The sequence below is a fragment of the Pygoscelis adeliae genome, unplaced genomic scaffold, assembly GCF_000699105.1.
Source record: "Pygoscelis adeliae isolate BGI_AS28 unplaced genomic scaffold, ASM69910v1 Scaffold361, whole genome shotgun sequence".
In the NCBI taxonomy this organism is placed as follows: Eukaryota; Metazoa; Chordata; class Aves; order Sphenisciformes; family Spheniscidae; genus Pygoscelis; species Pygoscelis adeliae.
This window is the reverse complement of record NW_008824187.1, coordinates 591844-616635: the sequence shown is the minus strand read 5'-3', so window position 1 is coordinate 616635 and position 24792 is coordinate 591844. Positions and strand designations below refer to the sequence as shown.

General features: G+C 41.0%; 1 protein-coding gene across 1 annotated transcript in view; it reads left to right on the top strand.

Annotated features, from left to right (window-relative positions):
- PARG (poly (ADP-ribose) glycohydrolase) overlaps positions 1–18612 on the top strand; it is a 66251-nt gene extending 47639 nt beyond the window's left edge. The window contains exons 12-17 of the mRNA XM_009334615.1: positions 971–1118; positions 6776–6854; positions 7675–7783; positions 11994–12099; positions 17513–17641; positions 18425–18612. Coding sequence (XP_009332890.1) covers positions 971–1118; positions 6776–6854; positions 7675–7783; positions 11994–12099; positions 17513–17641; positions 18425–18594 — 741 coding nt within the window. The 3' untranslated portion in view covers positions 18595–18612. The remainder of the gene's footprint in view (positions 1–970; positions 1119–6775; positions 6855–7674; positions 7784–11993; positions 12100–17512; positions 17642–18424) is intronic.
- Positions 18613–24792: the final 6180 nt, after the last annotated feature.

The following is a 24792-nucleotide window of genomic DNA, read 5'->3' as shown; positions in this document are numbered from 1 at the left end:
TCGTGTTACTTTTGCTGAACTTGATTATGATACAAAAATCTTAAACAACGGAAGCGTGTTGGTGTTTCCAGGACAGACTTCAGGAATGCTTGCTGTTGTAGTGGCTGGCTCTGCGTGCTTTAGACTTGACTCTGACTCCTTGAATCAGTTTGTAATCTACACAGATGTTCATGTCGCTCTGGCAACTTTTGTTCCCCTCCTGTAAATGTGCGCTCATCAGCTATCCAAATAAAAATGAGTAAGAAGCTAATAGCATTTGAAAGATGAAGTGACTTTTAAAAATTATAAATTTATATGGGCAGTTAATTTGCATAAATTGAATAAACCAAATCCTTTTAACTGTTGTCTATATAAAAATGTAATTTGCAAAATATGTATTATTGCAGGAAAAAATAGAGTCCAGAGCTGCTCTGTTTCAAGCAGAAACCTTAATGATCAAAATGACTTGCCTTGTTCAAGTGCATTTCAAGGAGAATTCATAAGAGATTCTTTTAGGTACAGAACAACTGGTACAGGGGCAATGCTAATCTAAAAATGCTTCAGTGTGGACAGCTGGGGCAGAACGCTTATTAAAGGACAACTTAATAATTCTTCAATGTCCATGAAATGCAAAAAGAATACTGTAATTTGCCATTTTCATCTTTCACGTTTACTGAAACGTGTTTTATTCTTAAATATGTGCTCTTAAAAGAAAACCCACAAAACTTGGATTCAGAGCATTTGAGATGCAGAACTTATTTTGCTGTGTAATATCTCACTTGTCTTGTTCTAAGTTTTCTGAAAAGTAGAAAGGAAAAAAAAGAGAAAGGCATGCTGTTAGTCATGCTCCGTGCCACTGCTTGTATTAAGTAGTAGCAGCAGATTTCAACAGAACTATTGAAATCTGTACAGGACTCTCTTTACCTTGGTAAATGAAAGGATTTTATGCTGTTTGCTTATCTCATAATCCTCCTGAATATATTTTTGTTAGGTTGATTTTGCAAACCGCTTTGTTGGAGGTGGTGTGACTGGGGCAGGACTAGTACAAGAAGAAATTCGGTTTTTAATCAACCCAGAACTGATTGTATCGAGGCTCATCACTGAAGTCTTGGATCACAATGAATGTCTCATCATCACAGGTTAGTCTTTCCAGAAAATGTTTCACATCTTGTTCTGGTTTTATATACAGAAAATAGATTTCAAGTTGAAGTTTAGTATGTTTAAACGCTCTAGGGATAAAAAAAATAAGTCAATACTCATTTGACAAAGAGCTTCCTTCTTCAACCTACCTCTTAAGACCATAGCTGTTCCAATAGATGTTTTGTGAAGGAAACAAAACCAAACCAGAACAAAAAGTGACAGCAAGCAGACAGAACTTTTTTGATCCTATATAAATGTATTTGAGGACTCAGTGTCTTTAGGCCTAGCTAAAGAATACTATTGGGCAATACAGGGAAAAGCCACAATTACCAGCTATTAGCTGCTCCCAGCTACTAGCAGGTAATGCTTCTGTTATGTTAAAGCAGGGTTTTCTTGTTCCTGTCTGGAATTTGTAACATTTGATGTGATCAGTGGGATCGAAAACTCTGAGAAGAGGAACTGCCTCCTGGTTACCAAAAAGGGGAGGAAGTGGAAGAGGAGAAAATCAGCATCCATTGAAAAGGGTAGAAAGTCAGGAAAGTCTCTTAAGGATTTTGATCTTGTAAGTTACGAACATGCATGTTTGTTACTTGTAAGTTAGTCATGGGTTCGTAATCGCAACATCAAAACCTAAATGCTTCTCCAGTATGTTGTCGAGGGGCTGTGTATGGAGATGCACTGTCTGTCTAGTGCTTTGCTAAAAGTGTTTTTCCTTTTGTTTCCACCTCTGTCATAGAACTTGGAATGTTTTATTATCCATTGCATCAAAACAGTTAGCATCAAAACACCAAATGTCACTATTAAGAACTGGAGAGGCCCAGGTCATGCTGTGTTTGTCTCAGTTCTCTACACGGGAACACAGTGAGCATTTTTCATGACTGAAAAATAAAATGATGCTATAATACTTTTTTTTTTAATCTACTCTAAAGAATAGCTATAAAGAAAAAATATCGGATCAGAGAGATCCTCTGGGCAAATACCGTAATAGGTTATGTATATTTTATATTTTTCAGTCTGCTATAGTAAAAATGTTGGTTTCAGTTACCTGAGCTGCCTCAACAGTCAGAAATTTGTACAGGTATTAGAACACATTTCTTGGAAGAGTCCTTCCAAAGCACTTCTTTCTCTCACGTGCATGGACAGCAGAAATTTGAGCTTAGATCTTGCAAGTCTTACCCTGTTGTGAGCTATTGATTGTACTGGGCAGAGCATCTTTTGTTTTCAGTCTTACACTTAGTAATCTTTTAAGACAGTGTTTTATTTTGTTTTTCCACCCTGCCAGAATTAATGCCTTTTCTGTGAAAACCTTTTGATAAATTGGCTTTTGTGATTACCTTTTAAAAAAATGAGTCAGAAAATTTTTGGCCATCACTGATTTCTGTTGTGTATTTTGGATATGATACTATAACAAGATTAACATACTGAAGTACCATCCTCTGGGTGAGGCTCTTCTGGGGAGAGTAAAAACAGAGCGCGGCTATCAGTCTGTGTAATAACTGATTGGGGGACAAAGCTAAATGAATGTTTTGAAAGACCTTCTGCCATTCCCCTGCAAAAAATAGTGACTTGGCATGAACAAATAAAAGGTGAGGATGTTTTATCACTGCGGTAATATTATTTTAGCTTTCTTGAGTACTTTATAGTGTTTTGCAATTAGTATTTGTGATACGGTGTTCTTCTCTAATGGAAATGGCCATTCCATCATTTTCATTTCATCCCTGGAGCTCTTCCACCTCGGTTCTTAGCCAAGTCTCCACTGCGTGTCACAGTCCTCTTGATAAATTACGTTCTTTGTGATGCATCTTGACTCAGCGGCCTAATGGGTATAACTGCATAGCTTAAATTTGCAGAAGAGTCTGAGAAATTGGAGAGAAATTAGATTTGTTGTGATTGCACAGTATCTGGTTAAGATCACTCCTGTAATGGATATGGAACTGGTCATGCAAACAGTCAAGTTCTTCAACACAGACATCTACCTACAGAAATGTCAGCAGCAATGCCAAAGATTCCCACAGCTGCATTTCTGGTAGAGCTGTGAGTAAGTGTCAGTGTTCTTCATTCAGGTTTTTTGGTTTGGTTCCCCCCGCCCTCTTTGAGTTCGTGTATACTCGGGCAGCATTAAGAGCAGATGAAGCTGTGTTCTGTGTTTGCTTTAAATCTACAGATTGAACAACGGCCAGTCCTGACCGCATCTTAGCGATGCATTTTCAGAGATTTCTAAGCACACTACCCGTGCAGTAAATGAGATCAGATAATTGGTTCAGCTGAAAATTTACTCAGAGGGGAAAAATTGTTTTTCAGCTGGATTTAGCAGGCTGATCGCGCCACTGTCTGGAGAGCCAGAAGACTAATGGTGGCGCAAGATAAGGATCAGAAGAACTGATTGAAAGGGAGAGAAGGACCTTCCCCTCACTTTTGGCAGTAAATGTGCGTTTATATTGATGACTACAAAACTATACTCTTGCGCTTTTCAGATGTACTCCTTTTTATTCAGCGCTAGTGGTGCCGCTTCTTCAGAGGTAGAATTTCTAGCTCATAAGAAATACTAGAGGGACAGTATGGTGGGGTTTTTCCCAATCCCTGGGAACTTTATAATGCCATGCGGATCATATGCAAATGAAAAGCTAGACTATGGAGCCTGAGAAAGGTACATTTATTTTTAGTAATAATTGCAACTCTTTCTAGATGGATGAGGTCCCGTAAGCACTAACACTTGGCAATTTCACTGTTTGTCTGATGCTGTAACTATTATGAGTTTCACAAAGAATGTATTTTTGAATTATACTCGTATATACTTTCTTTTGACTTTAGGTAGGCTTTTTTAGTTTTTGTAGCTTGTTTTTAAAGTTCTGATGGAACTGTGCTATTATGTTGTATTTGTGGCTTGGCTTTTTTACCCCTTTAATTTTTTTATGGGAAGAAAAAAAGATCCACCAGGAACATTAGCATATCCAATTTATCCCGTACTGCTTCTGTTCTCCCAGAAGCAGCAGTTTGTATCCCAGCAGTTCACAGGCAAAAGTGCTGCCAGTTGAATCACCTTTTTTTGTCTGACAAATTTCCAGAGCTTCACTTATGAAAACCCATTGATTTTCATTAACTTTGGGTTTCTGGGACATGAGTTTAGAGTTCATGTGATTTCTTTGAGTTACTCTGTTATTGATTATTTTTTTTTAATATATATGTGTGTGTGTTTGCTTGTTTGTTTGTTTCCTGGTGCTTTTGTCATCAGACACTGCACTTCCATAAAAATTAATGAAAACAATGAACCTTGAAAAAGTCAGTTTAATACTTTGACTGTCATTTAATCTATCCTGTTACAATATCTTGATAACCTAGTCTTTTCTTTCCACGTGCTAGACACCAAAGAAAATGCTTCCTTTTCAAAGTTGGAAGTTTTGCTAGGTTGTCCCCTAAAGAGAGCTCTCAGAAAAGTCGCATACTTCCCTTGTCTGTCTCTTCTTACTATTTGCTCAGACAGTTTTTCCAGATTATCAGTAAAACTGAATTTTACCGATGTCAGGAAAAGTCTTCCTGAAGGTTGATAGCCTACAATTCGATTAGAAGGCTGATTCTGAATATTTAAGCTGCTCACAGTTGTCTTTGTAGGAGGGCATGGATGTGCGTGAATATATAGGCGTATTCTGCTATCACAATTTTTGGGACTTTGATTTTGTAACAGAAAGTGAATTCTTGGTGAGGAATCTTTTATTATCGCACTCATTTTTGCATAGCAACTTTGCAAAATAGCCTTGAGTGGAATTTGTGTGCCCTCAGTATGGTTAACCATGTAGACAAATCTAAATAAATGAGTGGATAATAGGGCAGAGGAGTTAAAGGAAGTGCTGATAAGTCTTTTCAGTTAAAATGAATTTGGGTAAATGGGGAAAATGTCTTGAAGTATATGCATCATTTTAAACAGTTTTTAACAGCTTGTGTTTCCTGTGCTTGAGACTACGGAAAGCAAGCATTCAAATTCCCTTGTCAGATGAGGTTAAAAGTGAATAGTTTTATGTTTCTGATTGTTCAGCTTTTATTCTATTTTTATGTAGAGTTTGAAAAGCTTTGAGATTAAATTTAAACATTTGTATTCTCAGAGTATCACTGATCTGTGCAATAGTTAGGCATTACTCTTGTCTTAGAATCAGATGTTTTGTGCTGTCGGCTTACACGTCTTTCTAAAACCTATTTTTCTGTTACATTTATAGGCATAGCTGGTGTCATGGCTTGTAATTAAGGGGTTGCTTAACAGTTGTCTTCTTACTCTTACTGTTTATAACTTGTGCCAGACTGTACCTGTATGAGCTGAAATTTTCCAAACAAGGTATTCTTTTCAGTCCCCTACTTTTGAAATTCAGCTGTTGCGAGCTCAAAACAGGCGGAAAAGTTGTGATTTTGCTGTGGCCTTACTTAGGAGTATTTCTTTGAAGCATTTGTGCATCCCCAGGTTTTGAAGCAAGGTCCTGAAGTTCGGTAAAACGAGGTGAAAGGCAGCCTTTTAGAAAGGTTATGATCCTTATTCTCCGTTAAAATGCTCTCCTCCTTGGTCTTGGGATAAACCTTTGAAAAGAAGTTGGCGTAGCAGAGCATAATAGCTAAAATTACTGGAGGTCTTAATGAGCTACTATCTTACCGCCCTTAATGCTTGCCAAGATACCCTGCTGGACTTCTTCACAGAGCAGCCAAGTATGTTCCAGACCATGGTTTTGTGGGTCCTCGAGCTTTTACAGAAGTAGCTTCTTGGTACTGACTGCCACGGCTGAGAGCAGTGGCCTTTTGGACCGTTCAGTGCCGTTAATTGCTGGGATATCTGAGAATTTGTGTCAGGAACCATGGTGCAGAAATCATGCTGAACAAATGTAAAACAAAACAATAACAAGTTTTTAGAGATGTATTGGCCAATGAGACTGGGAAGCTTAACAGTCCTACCTATCCTCATGTAAGGTTGCCCTCAAGAGACTGTAGGGCAACAAACTGGGTAACACTGTCACGTTGGAACTCTGCTTGGTTTCTGACCATCAGGGTTTTCTTTGGCTTTATGGATTTTAATATTGTTAGAGAAACAAAACTTCTTAGGGAAATAAAATGTATAAACATATAGCTCGCCACATACACTCTTGAATCTCCTTATATTTTTCTTCTCATGTTTCCTGAACTGTCAGCCCAGATGTTTGCTAAATTGTGATGAAGTAGGGTTGCCATGTTTTCAATAGTGGAGTGACTGTTTTATCATCATGTTTACAGGTAGTAGCCTCAAAAAAGAAAAAAGAAAAGCAAAATGCTGGTGGCACGAAGGCTCACGGTCTTTGTTAACCAGATATTAGCCAGTAAAATTTTAAAGATGACCGGGAGTTCATTGAGAAGCTATTGAACTTGAGAGTGGCAAAGTTGAAAACTATCTTCTTGTTATATACTGGACAGCATACATAGATCTGCACTTGTAAAGTTCTGTGGTGGATGCTACACATCATCTGTGGAAAAGAAGCTCCTAGTGGTTACAAGATCTTGTATTCTTGGTGCAGATATGAATCTCTATTTTGCATTGCTTCTGAGAGCTGCGTGTTCATTCGGAGAACCAGTGATTCCTGTGAAAGATCTGCCAAGTGAAAAAATACGTACATATTTTGTATGTAATATGGAAAATCATTTGTTTCAGGTACTGAGCAGTACAGTGAGTATACAGGCTATGCAGAAACTTACCGGTGGGCAAGAAGCCACGAAGATAAGACCCCAAGGTAAAGTTCCACGTAAATATTTCAAGTGAAGGAATAAATAAATGTTATAAATTTGAAAACATCATGCTTTAAGTATTTCCTAGCATTTGCCTTAATAGAGTTTGACTGTTTGATCCTGCTCTCTTCAGTAGAGCCAAAGAGCTAAGACAGTTATCTCATATTAATAATGAGATATTAATGCTAATAAATGGTATCTGCCAATATGTCAGTTCTTAAATCAACGTCTTTTACAGTTATATGTATTTAATCCAAATTTTTGTTAAGATACTGACTGAACTGTGGACTGTAATGTCACAAGAAGTTTGACAATGATACCTCAGGTGCCACAGTGCAGCTGATGTGGGCAAAATAAGATTTAATATCACGAATCCGAACAGAAAGCTCTGAGCTCTTGAATTTATTTCTCCAACAACGTTATCATAGTGTATGTGCAGAATTATTCATTTGGTATAGAAACATACACAATGTATTCTCATTTAAATGTTGGAGGAAGACAGAGAGCCAACGTGCTTTTCTTTGACCTTGCGGTGTTCTTACGTACTTAATAAATAGTGCTGTGTAATTAGATTAGTTTCACATTTATGCCCAAAGTCTAGCCAGAGTATTTCTAAATTTTATAGGGAGACCTGTCTCATTTCTGATGCTGCTTTCATTCCCGGCCCACAAAGGAGAAAAAGCGCTCTATTGTCTGTTATGAGCTCACCTTTCTAGCTGCTTCTAACACAGAAACTCTGCAGGGAATTGCTCATTTTGGATCATGATTATATGGCCTATATTAAACAACTAATGTCATCTACTTCTCTCCTCCCTCCAATTTTAGGGATGAATGGCAGCGACGCTACACTGAAATTGTTGCTATAGATGCATTTCACTTCAGACGTTTCCTTGATCAGTTTGGTCCGGAGAAAATTAGGAGAGAGCTCAACAAGGCCAGTAACTTCTTACAACGGCCTGCAGTCTAATGTTTATAGTAGTTTTTCAAATGTTTTTGTATTATTATCTTCAACTAAGGAACTTCCTGCTTAGTTGTGTCTCTCATAAAAGGTGTACTTTAGGGTTTTACTGTCCAATGTTAAAGCAGAAGCTTGTCAAATAGAATGACTCTTATCCTTTGATACGCTATTCAAAGGTGTATTTTATTTAACTTTCAAAAATACAAATTAAATTTGGATATACATTTTGTTAACTCTTCCCTGTCCTGCTTCTAAATTATGATTTTAAGTTCTCCTCCCATGATTGGCTCTGCTGAATCCTACTTAGCCCTGCAGTCAAGGTGGAGAAAGGGGGTGCCTCATGTTTTAACATGGTGACAGTTCATAAATACGGTGCCACTTGCTTTTCTTCCGCCTTTCTTGTTTGCTGTTGGGGTATTGCCATGTTACCTGGGAGTTTATCTTTTCAAATATCGATGTCTTCTTGAGATCAGATCCAGCTGTTCATAAATCTCCTATTTTTATTTGCACAATAGCTGTAAGGGCTGTTGCAACTGAATATGTGTATATACATGCCAGGTAGAGCTTACAGTGATGGGGGTGTTCAGAAGACTGATAAATCAGGCCAGTTTTAATCCTTTAAACAACACTTTTAGACTGACATTCAGAAACAGCACGCTTCCCAGTAATGATTCTTACACATTATTAATCATTATCACTAAGTATTCAAAGCAGTCAGTCCTTGACCTTACCCTGCCTTAGCTGTGTGTATACAAAACTGCCCTGCTCCAGTGGCTGTGGTCCTTGGCAGTCGTAGTCATCAGAGTTGCCAGGCTGAAGAGCTCTTCGACAAGGGAAGCTGGAACTGCGGTGGGCATCTCTTTTCTCTCCCCTGCCCTCCCTAATTTGGGATCTTGTTCTTAAAGAAGATACTGAGTTTCTAGATGGTTCCCAGCCCTTGGTCTCTGCCCTGGATTATGTGCTGCATACCGTTTGGCAACATGGGGTTATTTTCCCAAGCCATGGCAGGTGCTTTATCATGTTGCATGGCTGAGATTTTCATGTTATTTGGTTTTCTTCTTGCTTTGCTGCTGCTTCTTTTCTTGAAGCTAACACAGCCTTTTCCCAGCTCTTGAGGTTGTACTTTTTTAATGACTAGTAATTGCCGTCAGTGAGCTGTTTATAGCTCTGAGGCCTTAGCTTTCAACCTGTGCCAACGTTTTCAAGGCCTTTGCTGTTATCCCACGCATAAATTTTATCCCCTAACAAGAGATGCCTGGTATCAATCTCCAGTTCACATAGCAAATTCTCCTAAGTTAATGAGAAGGCTAATGGGCCAGAATGAGGGCTTTGCATGGCTAGAATAAGGCATAGGCAGTGAGAAGTCTGTGGCCTGTTGTAGCAATGGCAATGCTATTTTTACTGGACAGTTGAGTACAAGAATGCTTATGCAGTTATACTGTATTAGTGTGCTTGTATTTGGGTTCAAAACATCCTAAGGATTAAGTCTGCTTAGTGTGCTTCTATGTTTATAGATGCAGCGGGCCTCTGCTTTAGCTAGGGTGTTAACTATAAGGGCACAATACTACCGTTGTTAAAGTCTCCTGCTTTCTGTAGTATAGGAGGGTATAGAATATTATAGGATGCATTTTAAATAAATTCAAACATAGGGCAGCGTGTTCCTAATTCCTAGCTGGAAAGGGACTATACCTGAAAGCTCATCTTTTTTTTTTTTTCTTTTTTTTTTCTTTTCCTCTCCTCCCTGAAATCATGTACAGTGCTGAAGGGCTAATTTAATTTAGTCATAAAACCTTAGCATCTTGACTGAAGTAACATTCATCAGCTTGTTTCTTCACGGTTGGTAATGAAATTAGCCCTGAAAAAGACAGTAAATGAATTTTGTAAACTTCAGTGATATCTTAGTACAAAATTCAAATTACCTACTCTAGTGAATTTATGATCTGCCTACAATTTTCAATATTACTGATTGGGTTTGGATTTTTAAAATAAATTATGGTAGATCCATGCAACTTTTACACAGTGTGTCAGTTTGGCTGATGTTGTTTGATGAGGACTGATCAGTATTTAAAGAAAATTTTAAGCCTGAGTTAATTCTGTTTACTATAGTAAAAATTTCATTAAGTTTATTGGAGGTTCTATAATATTTTAACAAATCAAATATTTTTGAATGTACTGTGGTGGATTTTTTCAGTTTGATTTAAAATTAACATTAGCCTTAAGATTTTTCTGGGGGTGAAAACAAGTTGATGGAATAAGCTCCAACTCTATTTCTATTATGATTTAATAAACCAGGACTCAGTAAGCACAGTATATGCACACAGGCTTTGAAATACGAGTCTATTATGTATTAGTAGACACAGCTCAGCGTCCAGAGGTTCTTTTGTTCGTCTGTTATTTTGTTAGACGTTAGGAAATGATTGAAACAACTTGAAGTGATTCTTCTTACAACTTGTATTTTCTTATAAGCCTATACGATTTCTCCTTATAAGATATATTTGTGAACCAGATGTTTGCTCTCGGTTAGCTTTCTCAAAAGGTAGCTGTCTGAGGCTGACACTTGCTTCTGGTTTAACCCATACTCAGAAAACAAGATTAATATTGTCTAAAGTCAGCCGTTCAGAAAAAGAAGAAAAAAATCATTGTATCTGATTTCAGCATTAAGATTTGCTAAGGAACAACTGACTTATAATTGGGCTTGCAATCCCACTCATAAATGTCATTAAGCCTATTTTGATAGTCACCAATTAAAAAAAAAAAAGCTACAGCTTCATATTTGGCAAGAAATGCTTCCCTAAGAATTACGGTGCGCAGAACAGTTACGTTTCAAACCGTGTTAACTGTGAGAACTACATATAACAGTTTTATATGAAAACAAACCAATTGTAAACATCACACAACTCCTAAATAATATGAGATACCATATATTTCAAGTTGTGTACAACTTAAAAACAGATTTGTTTATGTAGTTCAAAAGGAACAGCTTTTCTGCTTCCCACGTGGAAGCAACTGCTTTAAAACTACACAGAAAGCTTTCATATTTCTGTATTCCTAGGTGAAATCTATTTAAAATATTGGTACATTGTCTCTTTTTTAAAAAAGTGATTAGTTTTATCGTTATCCTTTATTTGCTATGAAAAATCATAGGGGAGCACTTACTTAGATATTTTTCTTCATTGCTGCTGAAGTCCTTCCAAGTAGTTGCTGACTTTCTTATTGTGTCTGACGAGACAGGTTTTCTTCTCCATGTCCTGGCGAGTTGAGAAATACGTGCCCGTTAAGTAAAAGCTGGAAAGAAAATGGCATCCTGTTGCAACACCAATCCATTTTCCTCACTGGGAGGATGGATTTTGAAGAATGATTGTCCACACAGCCATAGTAGTAGCTTGCTTGCCCCCCTAGTTTCGTACAAACGTGCTTTGGACATCAAGCACACTAACGGGTAGCTCTGACTTGAAAGAGCTCAAGAAGCTGCACGCACCTGATGATGTGGAAGTGCTCCTTATGCAAACTCTGAATCGTGGTACCCTGCTAAATTATAACTAACAGAGGTCTGAATTTGCAGCTTAGATCAGATTGGAGTGAAACTGTGAGTACTTCAATCTGTACCAGACAGTTGTACCAATTCAGTAAAGTTTTGTACCATTGAAAAACTCCCCGAAGAGATTTATCCTTCTGTCTGTACATGGAAGCACCTGCCTTTACTCAGGATTTCTTAGTGAATATCACACTTTTTCCTCCTACTCTCATTTATTGCGTTAGACCTGTATTCTAAGATGCCACTTTGTATTTTATTTTCAGTTTTGAGGAATTTCAGTGATACTGGACACAGCAGTTCAGCTGTCACGTATGCTAAATGGGCCGAAAAGCAATGAACGTGATACAATCCACTGTTGAAGTTATTCTCTGCTCTGGCTATCCTGAAAAGTTTCCTATAGCTGTGATGAAATCCCTAGGAGTCAGCACCTGTATCTGATTTTTAACTTGGATCCAAATAAGGCAAAATTCTTCTTGCCTTAAATCCTTTAGTGATTGACCTTAAATTTAAAGGAAGACTAATGGTGTATTGAAGTAGTTTGAATTTGGTACCGCTAGCAGACAATGCTCATTATTGTTATCATCTTATTGTTTGGAACTATCGCACCAGATTGCCTGTCGACTTCATCTTCTGACTCTTGTCTGCCTGCAGGCCTACTGTGGCTTCTCTCGACCCAACGTTCCACCTCAACATCTCTCTGCAATAGCCACAGGAAACTGGGGATGTGGTGCCTTTGGAGGGGACGCCCGATTAAAAGGTGAATTGTAGCAATTCATTAATGTCCAAATGAATCAAATAATTTTGATTCTTGGCCTTTTTTTTTTTTTTGTTCAAGTACATTTTTTGGTTTTGTTGGAATTAATACATTTTAGCCAAGAATTGGAATAATAGTTAAACTGCCCATAGAACTGGTTCATTAGCTTTGATCTTTAGGCCGTGAGTAATGTGGCCTTAAACAATAAAAATGCACACTGCTTTTATATGCTATTTTCAGTTTAAAGTTTGAGGTAAGTTCACGACGGCAAAATGCCGGGTTTACAAGGACCTGTAGCACTGAAACCTTCAAAAGCAGAGACACGCAATACTAGTTCACAAAAGAACACGTTCGTTGCCGTTCTCAGTTGTATAAATCAGCCGATCTTTCTGGAGCAGTCTTTTTAGATTGTGCCTAAAATTCGTATCTCTGCAAAGCTGTTTAAAGTGCCTGGTAATTTGCAAGGCTTCACAAACTTGCTGGCAATGCTTAATGTTTAGTTTTGCTCCTTGATGTACTGCTGTATGCCAGGGAGGTTTCCAGTCACTCAGACATGCTGCTTTCTTTCCTGACTTGCCTGCTATATTACTCACTTTCTCATGTTCTTTTATTTTTAATTAGAGTATTTATAATGCAGCAGATATCACATGCCTACATTCATTTAAGACTTTCCCCATCAAGTCAAGAACTGATGGATCCTGACATTTAAATTGATACCCTGATTCGTATAATTCTAAGTAGAAATTTACATTTTTGTTGTTTTCAAACATTTGGAGAGTATTTAAAATTTGCTTTTCTGAACAGCTTTGGGTAGTTACATTGAGACAAACAATCATCAGGCTACCAGCTTCGTTAGTTTTCTTTCTTAATGTGTTTTATTCATTGAGCATCTATTTTTTTCTCAATGCTCATTGATTTCCTGACAGTTGTGTTTTGACTTCCATTAGATAAAATGGGCTGCCAAGTGCAGATCATCAATATCAGAAGTAATATTTACTGCAGGATCTGATCATACTTGATTATGATTGTTAGGAAGGTTTAATAAATGCTTTGATTTGTATACGGCCTCCTCTTGGATCTGAACTGTAATATCCAACTACGGTTGGACTCGATGATCTTGGAGGTCTCTTCCAACCTTAATGATTCTATGATTCTATCCCACGTATATTTTTTTTAACGTATGGGTTTCTGATAAAAATATGGCTCATCTGATCTAAGCCATTATTGGTTCAACACTGGATGTGACCCTTAGAATAGGGATTGCTCGCTGCAGCGCTTTACTTCCTCTCCCCGCCGGTCAGAGCTCAGAACTGAAGCATACTGACAAAGGCCGCCAGAGCTGAGTCCATTTGGTGACATGGCCCGTGAGAAAAGTCTTTGATGTAGCCAAAGAAATGAGCCGTGAGATGTGGTGCTTCGTAACTTGGATATGAACTCCAGGCAGAACAAGAGCATGTAAAGACTTGAACATTCTCTCATTTTTATTTTAACTTAACATTTTAGTTTGAGCTTTCATTTATGTAACTTTTCCTCTGGTTTTGGATCAACCTTATTTATTTTTTTCCCAAGTCTGTGAGAATTAACACTTAACGGCAAGTTACAGCACTGCTGCTGTTACGAAAAATTCATCTAAACCTATGTGTGTACTCTCAAGTCTTCTCCTGTTCTTTTGGCAGACCTTACAAAGACAGACATCGGTTTAACTTGCACTTAAGTTACTCTTTTTGTAAACTCAGCTTAATTTCTTACTTGACTCTGCAAAATCAATACTTAATAAAGAGAATTAAATGGCAGTGATGTGCTATGGGGTATGGAGCTAGTCGTTTAGTATGCAACCTTTTTCTCTGAGCTGATGCTGACTAGAAACAAGATGGCTTCATTCTTTTTTTTGTAAACTGTGAGCTACGAAAAGAGTACGGTAGTTTGTCACGTCTGTTTTTGTCAGAATAGAGTTGCATTTGATGTGTGATAACCAAATGAAGCCTTTTCATTATCACAGATACTCCCCGCACAGTCACAAGTGCTAAAGTGTTTCTCCCTTTTGTTCTAAAATGCCGTATAGGGTTATTCTGAACTGCAGGTTCTCTCAATGGTTTCACTTCATTATACGCACATTTCTTAGACTGGAGAATAATCCTTTACACTTCATAGGGAGTCATAAATTCTTCATTTCAGAATATGTTTTAGAAAACTCTGAGATTATCAGTATCGCAGTTTCACTGAACCCAAATAAATAGCTTTTGTTGACTACGCAGGCTTGGCAGTGTATTGCAATGACAAAATAGCTTCCATAGTTTAAAATCTTGCTTTTTCATTTAACATTCTCAAATATACACCCTTGTCCTTTCATAAGTAGTATCTGGATCTGTAACAGAGACTTCAGAACACCAAAGTATTTGATGTAATTGGATATAACTGGATAAGCGCCATAATGCGTTACGATATTTTATCTTAAGTCGTGAATTAAAGGAACATGACTGTGTATAAAATAGGTTTCACTCAAGGTCACAGGTGATAGGAAAACGAAAGTCATCTTAAGGGAGGAAACAAATAATCTGGCTTTATTAAATTAAAGACCTGGTACGTAAACAAGACAGATTCCAGCTAAGTTAGGGATAGTTCCACAAAATTTTCGTATAAACTTAAGACTTTCAATACTGAAAAAAGTATGTTTATATAATTGGGAGAAGTTGGAAGATCTTGTCTTGCTTTTCAAACTGGAGGATAACTTAACAATTACTAGCTGCAGGGGCTCTGTGCAACTGTCTAAAGATTGGAAAAGTGTTGTTTTATTGAAAATGCAAAGGAGACGATCTGATGAGGCATCTCATAAATACATAAATTTAACTTCTAACAATTGTGAGAAAGTACTCTTTAGCCAAATTGGTGTTCTTATTTATCTGAGAAAATAAAGTTCAATAGGAAGACTGCCATCAGCTTTAAAAAGACCCTTGTAGGATTAGTGGCAGGAGAGAAAAGCACGCATCTTGCCTCATGTTAAATGCGTGCGATATTGAGGTGCTGCCGTGATAGTGCTGCATTCTGAACTGACACAGGAGGCAACGGCACGAGGAGTTTTGGGTGTTGACCCCAGCACAGCATTGCTGCGCCTGCAGCAGTGGCACTCCGCTCTGCTTGCCCCAGCCGTGTCTCCGGTGCCACTTTCCTCGCACCCGTCTCCGGACTTTGGCTGCGCCGCCGCAACGGTACGGCAGTAGGGGAGTCCCTGGTGATAACATCCTTTCCTCCGGATAAAAGGGGCTGTGAGGATAGTTGGGTGCTCAGAGGGATTTGTATTATGCTTCTGCCACCTCGCTGGGTGGTAGAAGAAGGTATCTCAGCACAGCCATTCCTTCAGGTGCGAGTCCAGAAGAGTTAAATGGGATCACGTCAGCTGGGCGCAAGGGGCAAGAGAGCCCGAGTCCCTCCAGCCCCCTGTACCACAGGCTCTATTGCTCTTCCTGTGATGCTCCTTTCTGTATCAGTAGTGTGGAAATTTCACATGGAATTGTATGTCATTAACGTCCAGAAGATTGTGAAGCCTGATTCTTGACAGAAATTTTGACCCTCGTTTCATAAGCAATTCAAAATGAACAGTAGGATATTTTTAATATCTTCTGTAAAGTGAAACTGCGTTGTTTGTTTGGAACGAATAATAAGATTCATTAGGTTCTGTTCCCCTATGCAAGCTAGTTAATTAGACCCTTTAAAAGCCGAACTGCTGAAGCTTTACCAAATCCACAGCTGGTTCAGTAGTTTAATTAATCTCAATCTGGGAATGATATTTTAATTTCACATGTGATTCATGTAATTTATAATTTTAGCTATGGGTTTACAGGAGGTTTTTTTTGATTAAAGAGTGCAGTATTTTATTAGGTCTCTGTTTAAAAATGTGAAAGATTCTTGAGCTGAGCTATGAACAGCTTTCTGTTTAGTTTCCACTAGCAGGTGGTAATGCGGTACGCACACTATTTTATTTAAGATTAATCTTTACAAAGGCAATATTAATCACATTTTAATTAACTCTACTTACTGGGTAGAAAAGGAAAGAATTAATATCAGAACTGCAGCCACAGGCTGTGAAATCAGACAAGCCACAATAGATGAAATAGGTGCTGGAGTCCGTTATTTGGACTGTTGTAACACGACCTGAAACAAACGTGTGATTGATTGCATGCATCTGACACGCCAGCCTCGCAGCGCTGGGTGGTGAAAAAGCTGCCCTCCTGTAATAGTTTGGTGCTACCTAGAAAGGTCCTGGTTCTTCTTCTCCCCTTCCCTTGGCTGTATGGTCTGGTGCCCTCCCTTGGCGTCAGCTCTGGCTCTTGGCAAACCCTTCACTCAGCCAATTCAACTGCTCATCTAGCAGAAAACAATTAGCTTTTATTCTTTTGTCGTATAACTTTTCTGCCAGGTTGGTGAATGGAATTGGCTCGGTGAGACGTCTGATGAGCACCTGAGAGCTGCAGAAAAGTCAGGAGGTGGGTGAGGAGGGAGAAAATGTAGCTGGGCCAGAGCCACTTTCTCCAATTGCAGTGGGTCGTTAGCTTGGCTCAGCTGGACCAGTGATCAATACCCCAGATGATTTCTCAAGACGAATCTTCAAAAATTTGTTTCCAAGATAGGAAGCGTTCTTCTTTCTTTTCCATATAGAAGAGCAAAGTCTGTCTATTTTGTAATGTTAGCCATTGACAGAACGCGGGATGCAGCTTGGTCCAGCAAGTTTGACACAAAGCTGGAAGTTAAATAACCTGAATTGCATTCCTGGCATCGCCACTCCCTTTTCATAGGTCAGAACGAGCCATCATATTCTGTGCTGCATACTTCCATTATAGGTAAGATAATGGACGCCTTAAATTGCGCAGTAAGAGGCTGCAGAACCATAGATCTCCTCTTGGGAGCTGAAAGTTGGGTCAGGTCCTGCTTTGTGTAGCTTACCTAGTGAAAGGCTTGGCTCCGTTCCTCCTGAAGGGCGGCAGAGAATGGAAACTGTCATGTGCTAATGGACGCTTTTTACCCCGCTCTTTGTGACTCGATGCAAGCAGCGTAAAGCAGGGTGGTGCTCTGTCGTCTTACGCTGTCGCGCACGTTTATTGGATAATTAACGGCTGCATGCTGCTCGGGGGTGGACAGGGACCAAAAAAAAACCCTTTGATTTTTTTAACCACATTGTTTATCTGGAAAGTAAGGGTTGTTGTCGCTAGTGACTCCAGCAGAATACTTCAACGCTCTGAGCTGCAGTGCTCAGTATTCTTTACCTCCACTTTTAAAAGAAAGTAAGACTTATCTACCCATTGTTCAAATTGCTTTGCAGCGTTTGCCTGGAGAAGGGTGGTATGATTATTTACTGTGGTTTTTCCCTTCAGCAAACTGCTTTATCCTGAATGCTCGTGTGTAATCTTTTTTTGTTGTTCAGCCTTAATACAGATATTGGCAGCTGCTGAGGCCGGACGTGATGTTGTTTATTTTACCTTTGGAGATGTGGAGCTGATGCGGGATATTTACAGCATGCACACTTTTCTCTGTGAGAAGGGCCAAACTATTGGTGAGCATAAAGAAATCCTTTCATGCAGCAAAGAGACTTAACCATCTCCGTAAGTGGAAATTGTCCAGTAAGAATTATTGTCATCAAGACCCGAACACAAGCAAATGGGTCTCGGTTTACTTGTACCTGTTTCCAGAGTGGGGAACTCTCCTGATTCAGGGTCCACTGCGCAGTGTTAATCTGTTAGAAGACTTCTAGAATCCTTTTCTAATTCACTTGGGAGTTACGCTCCAGAATCTGGGAAATGCAGGTACATGTGGTAGACAGAAGGTTTGCAAAAGTTTTTAATATAACTCAAAATGCTTTCAAAAGGGAACCTCTGCTTACGCATTCTTGATATAGATTTGTCTTACAGTGGTTCTGGCTTGATCCTGCAAGATGTGGTCAGACGTGCTACTGTGATCCAGTAGCAACCCAAGCCAAGCGGCGTATCCATTGCCCCGCTGTAATTGTTACATGTCTTTAATTTCTGGGACAGAAGCATAAAGCTAGGTAATTGGCGGTACATCTGTAAGTAACACGCATGGAAGCCTAGCGTCTGGACAGCTCGTGCAGAAGCTCAGCAGAAAGTCGAGGGAGCCCACCCTATGTTCTGATCAAACTTGGAAGCAGTCACGTTCCCCTTACGCAGTTGTCTACCTCCTCTTTCGCTGCTCGTTTAAAGAGATGTCCCTAGCCGCTGTCTCGGTGTGAGCGTGCGTTTCTGGTCCTCGTTTGCAATCAAACATTCTTCATACGGCCTGACCTTACATGGTTTTTTAATTATTTCTTTCTATTTTTAAGGGGACATTTATAGGCTGTTACTGAGATACTACAATGAAGAATGCAGAAGCTGTTCCACTTCAGGACCAGATGTCAAGCTGTACTCTTTCATATACAACACCATTGAGTCCTATGCAGATTCTACTGATGACGATGATGAAGAAGAAAAAGGGTTGTGCTTTGAGGATTAAAATAAATGTACTTGATCAGAATACTGTTCATCTCCTCCCGCTGGTATATTGTGTGAGTTGCTGGGTATAATGTATGAATTGGCTTAACTTAATATACACAGACTGCATTGGTAGTTATGTATAACACCCAAACAAAAAAACCCCACCTTTGAGAGACGAGATTTTTTTGCTTGATGGCTTCGTACATGAAAACCTTGTTCATGTGTGTACAGAAAAGATTTCTTTGGTAAGTCTGGTTTGCGTTATACCTTGTTAAGCAGGATATTTTGGCACACATTCGTATTTCAGCCAAGAGATTGCTGAAAGACTTCAGAAGATTTCTCTGCACTCCTTTGCCTTTATTTTTCAGAGATGTTGTCTAGATTTCTCATGTAAGCTTAGTGCTGGAGTACAGGCAGCCGTGTAACTCCTGGGATGATATTAGAGAGAAGCGTTGTAACGATCGTTCTTACTGAAAATTGTCATAATTTGATTACCTCCTTCAGACTGCCACGGTACCTTCAGTGTTCTTATCAACTCCGGCATTCATTTAACTTCATGTCCCGGGTCTAATCTATTTTTTTAATAAATGGTTAAAAATGGAAAGATTCTGGAGGAGCTATAAGGCATTTCACAACTGCGTTGTCTTTATCGAATCAGACATGAAAGCACGAAGAAGCAGAGAAAAAACAAAGTATGGGAGGGTGGGAAAACGAGAAACGTGACCGAAGTTAGACGCAGAGGGAAACATTTTCACGTGAAACTCTCCAATGCCGTTTTGTTGGTGCTGTCCGTTACAACACTGAACAGGGTCTCAGACGCGTTAGTATGTTTGAAGTTTCTCGAGGTTCACCGTTGTTGGCGATACCATTTGAATTGAGGTCTGCGAGTCGTGTTTCTCTTGTCACACCCCTTCTCCTTTATCGCAGTATGCATCTACGTGAGTGTAAGATCCCCGCGGGACAGGGTGAGTGAGGGAATGGAAGTCACTTACACATCAGTGGGAGGAAAGTCTGCGGGCTGCAGAGAAGAACACGAGCTCTTGGTAGGAGTTTGCGCCTGTGTCTTTTCAGGCATGGGAACGATAACAATGAAGGGAGGGCAAAAGATGTGTAAAAACCGTGCTATTACTATCCCTGTGAATACCAAATTAGTGTTGGTGTAGTACGTTAATAGTTTACACAAAACTGCAGGTACGTCTGTGATAAAACTTTTCCGGGTCTATGTACGGGGCCAATCCAATGAAACGTTTGCCTGTTAGTAGTTTGAACCCAGTTTAACAAGTTTAAGCCCAAATTGCGAAGTTTAGCCTCTTCTGTGTTAGATTTTTCTGGTCTGTCGTGGTCGCTATTGCCAGTTTAGCAATACCAGTAAAAACCGCAGCGGGAAACGCAGTGAGCTAAGGCTCTAGTGTCAACAAATCCGTTCGGCTGATGTCAGACGAAACCTCTCCAAGCCTGAAACACAGCACGGTAACTAAATGCGGGAAGCTGTCGGCAGCCTGGCCTGCAGTAAAGCGCGCGCTGCTTGAGCCGCTCGGGCGGAAGCACCGGCAAAGAGCTCGGGTCGTCTGCGAACACCTTGGGAGCGCTGCGCCTTTGCGTTGACGCTGAGCGGGCAGCTCGGGAGCGCGTGGCTCGGAAGGTGGCGGACGCAGCAGTTTAAGGGCTTCTCCCTATTCCTCCCGCCAGCTGCAGATTTCTCCACCCCCATCCGTTATAAGGAAAAGATTTGGGCTAGAACTTCGGGCCTTTTTTTCCGTGCTTGCAGCTTGTCTCCTCGGAGTTAGCGGAAATCTTTTCTCCTGCTGCTGGCGTTTCAGCGTTGGCTGAGATGCTGGCAATAGGAATAAGTGTTTTATAATAAACCCTTATTTGGGCATTTAGGTTCAACTATGATAGCGCTTCTAGGTGCACTGCCAATGATAAATGTACCCTGTGAATTAAGACAAGTGATGGAAAATCGGTGCTATCTGCCAAACCTTCTTCACCTTACTGCTCAGGATTTCCTATAAAAAAAGGTGAACGACATTTGTTCCTGAACAACTGGAAGAAAATGCAGCAAAAAGCTTTAGGTGGCTAGGTGTGACCTCCCCTTTGTTGTCAATAAATACGTCTGTATTGGTGCAATATTCGTCTTCATGGTGAGGGGAAGCGATTTGTCAGGTATGAAAACTGTACCAAAAATAAGACGGCATAGAATTCCACTTCAACTCTGGAAACAGAAAAATATATTTAACTTTGGAAAGATTCTCTGAAGATCCTGTCACGGGGTGTCCAGTTAAGAGGGTTTTTGCAGTGCCGCGTGTTTCCAGGGCAATCCTGGTCACTTTATGGAGTCCGTATTTTCACCGGTGTCTGAGAATTTTCTAATACGGGGAGGAATGCTGTTTATTTGAGATCATTCTTTAGGATATGTTTACCGTACGTTCCCCTCCCCCATGAAATACAGTTGTATGGACAGGCGAAAAGGAAAATAACAACTCATTTTCTGTTTAATGTGTCATCTGAGTAAGGGCGATACATCCTGCGCTCTGCGGTGTGTCCCTGATCTCGTAAAGGGCAGTGTTGTAAGAACACTTGGAATACGACTTTGATCGCAGACAGGCTGGAGATTGTTCTTCTTGGTTGTTTTGGGGGTTTGTTTTAAGCAAAATAGCCCAGAGTTAACAAATTAACAGCGGTGTTACGTTCCCGTGACTTTCTAATTCAATGAAGAGCTAAACTGCCCGGAACGCTGCATGCGGAAGCAGGAATTTTGCATCAGCCCAGGACGCGCTCCCCATCTTTCTTTCTTTTTCCCCCCCACCCACCGCTCTCCGTTTATAAACCACCAGGAACGTTCCCCTTCGCTGGAGGCGCCTTGTGGGGCTCTGTTTGAAGCAGCGTGGAATGGAGATGCCGATGAGCTTTGTGCAGCCTAGTAAGCTTCGGTTTCACTCTTCTAGAAACCTCTTTACGGAGCGTTCCGGGTTTGGGGGGGGTTTTATTACTTTAGGGATGTTTGCTATATGATTTAAAATAAAAATAAACTTCCTACCAAAACTTTTGTTTTAATACTTTTTAGCAGCTAAATGGAATGCTTAATACGAAACGACAACAGGCAGTCGTGGAGATTGCGGTGTCGCCTCACAGTCAAGTTCGGTGTGGGAGCACTTCGGTTGTTTTACAGCTCTTGCACCTAAATTCCTCAGTTTTGAGGTGTTCTTCTCTAATGATGAGTACCCATTACTGTATATATTAATTTATAAACTGTTGAAGTGTTCCTGACATTCTTCTAAACTTACAGTTTATGCACCATTATATTATATTGATTTTTCTGGATCTGTATGCTAATGTTTACATGATTTTGTAGGAATACGATTAAAAAAATTCGACTGAAGCAATACTGAGTGCTTTGTCTGGTAATACGCTTCCCAGGACAGAGACGTTCCCGCACGCTTGAACGTGCGCGGCACGGTACTACAGATGGCTCTAGCAGTGAAGTTAATAACTCGGGTATTCTGACACACAGAACACAGCTGAGTGATTTATTCTCACTGTACAATGTTGTAGCGGTTGCTCCCGTCTGCGGGAAGTAACTACTGTGAGTCGGAAGGGTGTTAGCAGGAGTGTGAGATTGCATGGCCGGATGCAGACATTTCGATGGCAACTCCCGATCTGCTTTTGGTGTGAGCAAATGAGTGTGTGATGATTCCTTGAACTTCATGAAGGAAATATAACTAAATAAAGGCAAATAAACCCCTAAAAAGACAGAAGTAATGAACACGTTGCACAAACGTTTGCATGGTTTGTAAAAGTGGGACTGACGTCCTCCTAAATGAAAAGATTTAGAACTGTTTTTCAAAACCCTTGATTTAAGCCAGTAAGGAACTCTTTGGTTTTTTAGCATTACAGAAAATCAGGATGAAATACAATTTCTGATTGCTCCTAAGGTTTTAGATGTAGCCGAGCTTATTAAAGTTTGCAGTGTCAGTACCGAAGGCGTTAGTCTGCCGTACGGCAGCGACAGTAACAAGGCGTTGACCAGCAGGCACGTCCGCAGAAGCAGGAACGAGCAGCTTGGTGGTGGCTGAGCGGGGCTGCCCTGTGCAACGCTCTCCCTGGCTGCCGCACGCTGGCTCTCGGTTCATCCTCGAGCGCGGCTCGTCGCTCCCGGTTTTAGATTTAATTCTCCTCCTGTAAATGGCGGAAACGATGCCGTTCTCTGTAAGAGGCCTCTGGCTGAGCGTTGGGTAACCTGGAGACGACGGACTTCTGGTAGCCTGATGACTGGGTAGAGGAGGGTTGATGCCCTTCGCGTCGTACCTTGCAAGTGCCAGGCGATGGGGAAGCAGAAGGCGCTCGCGCGCTGCGGCGGGGGGGGGGGGGGGGGGGCCCCCTGCCAGTCTCTCCTGCCCCAAGCTGTCACTGCAATCGGCAGACGCCCTCAGGAAAACGCTTTATGAATTCCTAAAAGCAACTGGAGCCCGTGGAGATAACTCCTTAGGGCTAACGCACGACCGCAAGGGTGGCTTCCCTGGGGACTCCTCCCTCTTTCTCCATTGCAAACCACTGGCCTCCCACCGGTGTCAGCACTTGGGTAGGGGAGTCCCAGGCGACTGGATTTCACCTTTCGACGTTTACGTTCCGAAGAGTCTGCATCCTCTCGGCCTAAGCGGCTTTCTGTGGCAGAAGGACAGACAGGTGGATGTCAGACCTTGGGATACCAAAAGCTGTTACAAGCTCCGTAAGGTCCACCGATGTATTAGTGTATTAGCCAGTGTAGGGTGATGCAGTGTTTGCTCTCGATGGATGACTGGGTTGGTTTTTTTTTTTTCCACTTTTTTTTTTAAATCTGCAAAAAGTCTCCTTTCGCTGTTTTGTGGTACATTTTTGACAAGAGCGAGGACATCCATAAAATCACGTAAACCACAAGATGTTCCAGCTGTCTGAAAGTTGTTGGGCTCTTTTAACTAAGAATTGAGTATTTATGATCTTGTTTTGTGCTAACAGTGTTTCATGCTCGTTTATCATTGCTTAAGTGAGTGTGACCTGGAAGCTGCGTAGGAGGTATCAGTCACTGATAACTCCATTACAGCAATACCATCAATTTCCACGTAACTGAGCTGTCAGCCGGGGCTGCGTTGCACGGTTCTGGTAAGCGGCGCTTGGTACGCGGCTAAAGGCAGCGCTGGTAGGTTCCAAGTCCCCTTGGCAACACTGCGGCACGCCGTTAGGACGTTTGCGGGCGCGCGGCACGCTGGCCGCTTGACGCGTCTGTTGCAGAAGCTTAAAGCAGCCGTCCCAAACCACGGGGAGGGGGGGTCATTAATAACGTGGCTGATCGGCCGTCAGCCTACCAAGCAGAGGACAGCGGAACCCGCGCACAGTAGAGAGGGAGATTGCGCTGCCTTCACGGTCTGGCTGTCCGGTGCCCCCAGTTCACCCACCTCAGCCTTTACAGTCAGCTCCTCTCCAGACCGAATGGGAAGTGGATTGCTCTGAAAAGCCTTCTGATAGCTTATCTGCCGAACAACAAGACAGGTTTGGTTTGGTTTTTTTAAGGGTAAATTGAACAGGTGATATTAAAAATGGGAGATTTGTTGCCCATTTTTTCTCCTTTTTGAGTATCTAAGAGGACCGCTTCGGCGTTCAAGTTTTCAGAGCGATGGAATACCGCGAGGGGGCTTCTTCATTGGGTGTCAAATGGTAAAAGCCTGCCTGATGAGGTAAAGATTACTGAAAAGCCCCAACTCCTCTTTCTGCCCGAGTGGTAAACGCTGGTTTGTGTAAATCTCCTCTTGGAGACTTCACGTAACAGGCAGGTAACCACCCTCCTGCCCTGTACGGAACTTCCCACAGACGCTTTGCCTACCCTGTTCCCAGTTACATTCCCTGGGAAGGCCCAGTTCAGTGACGGCTTTTTTTGTTGTTGTTCTTAGAGATGCCTTCTGCAACTGCTCGGAATTCCTGTACCGACTCTAGCTGCTTCCTTTTGCAACTGTCCTGGTTTCAGCAGGGATAGGGTTAATTTCATTCCTAGCAGCTGGTACAGGGCTGTGTTTTGGATTTAGGATGGGAACAAAATTGATGAGGCACCGATGTTTTAGTTGTTGCTGAGCAGTGCTTACACTGGCCAAGGACTTTCTAGTTTCCCATGCTCTACTGACTGAGCAGGCTGGAGGTGCACAAGAAGCTGGGAGGGGGCACAGCCAGGACAGCTGACCCCAACTGGCCA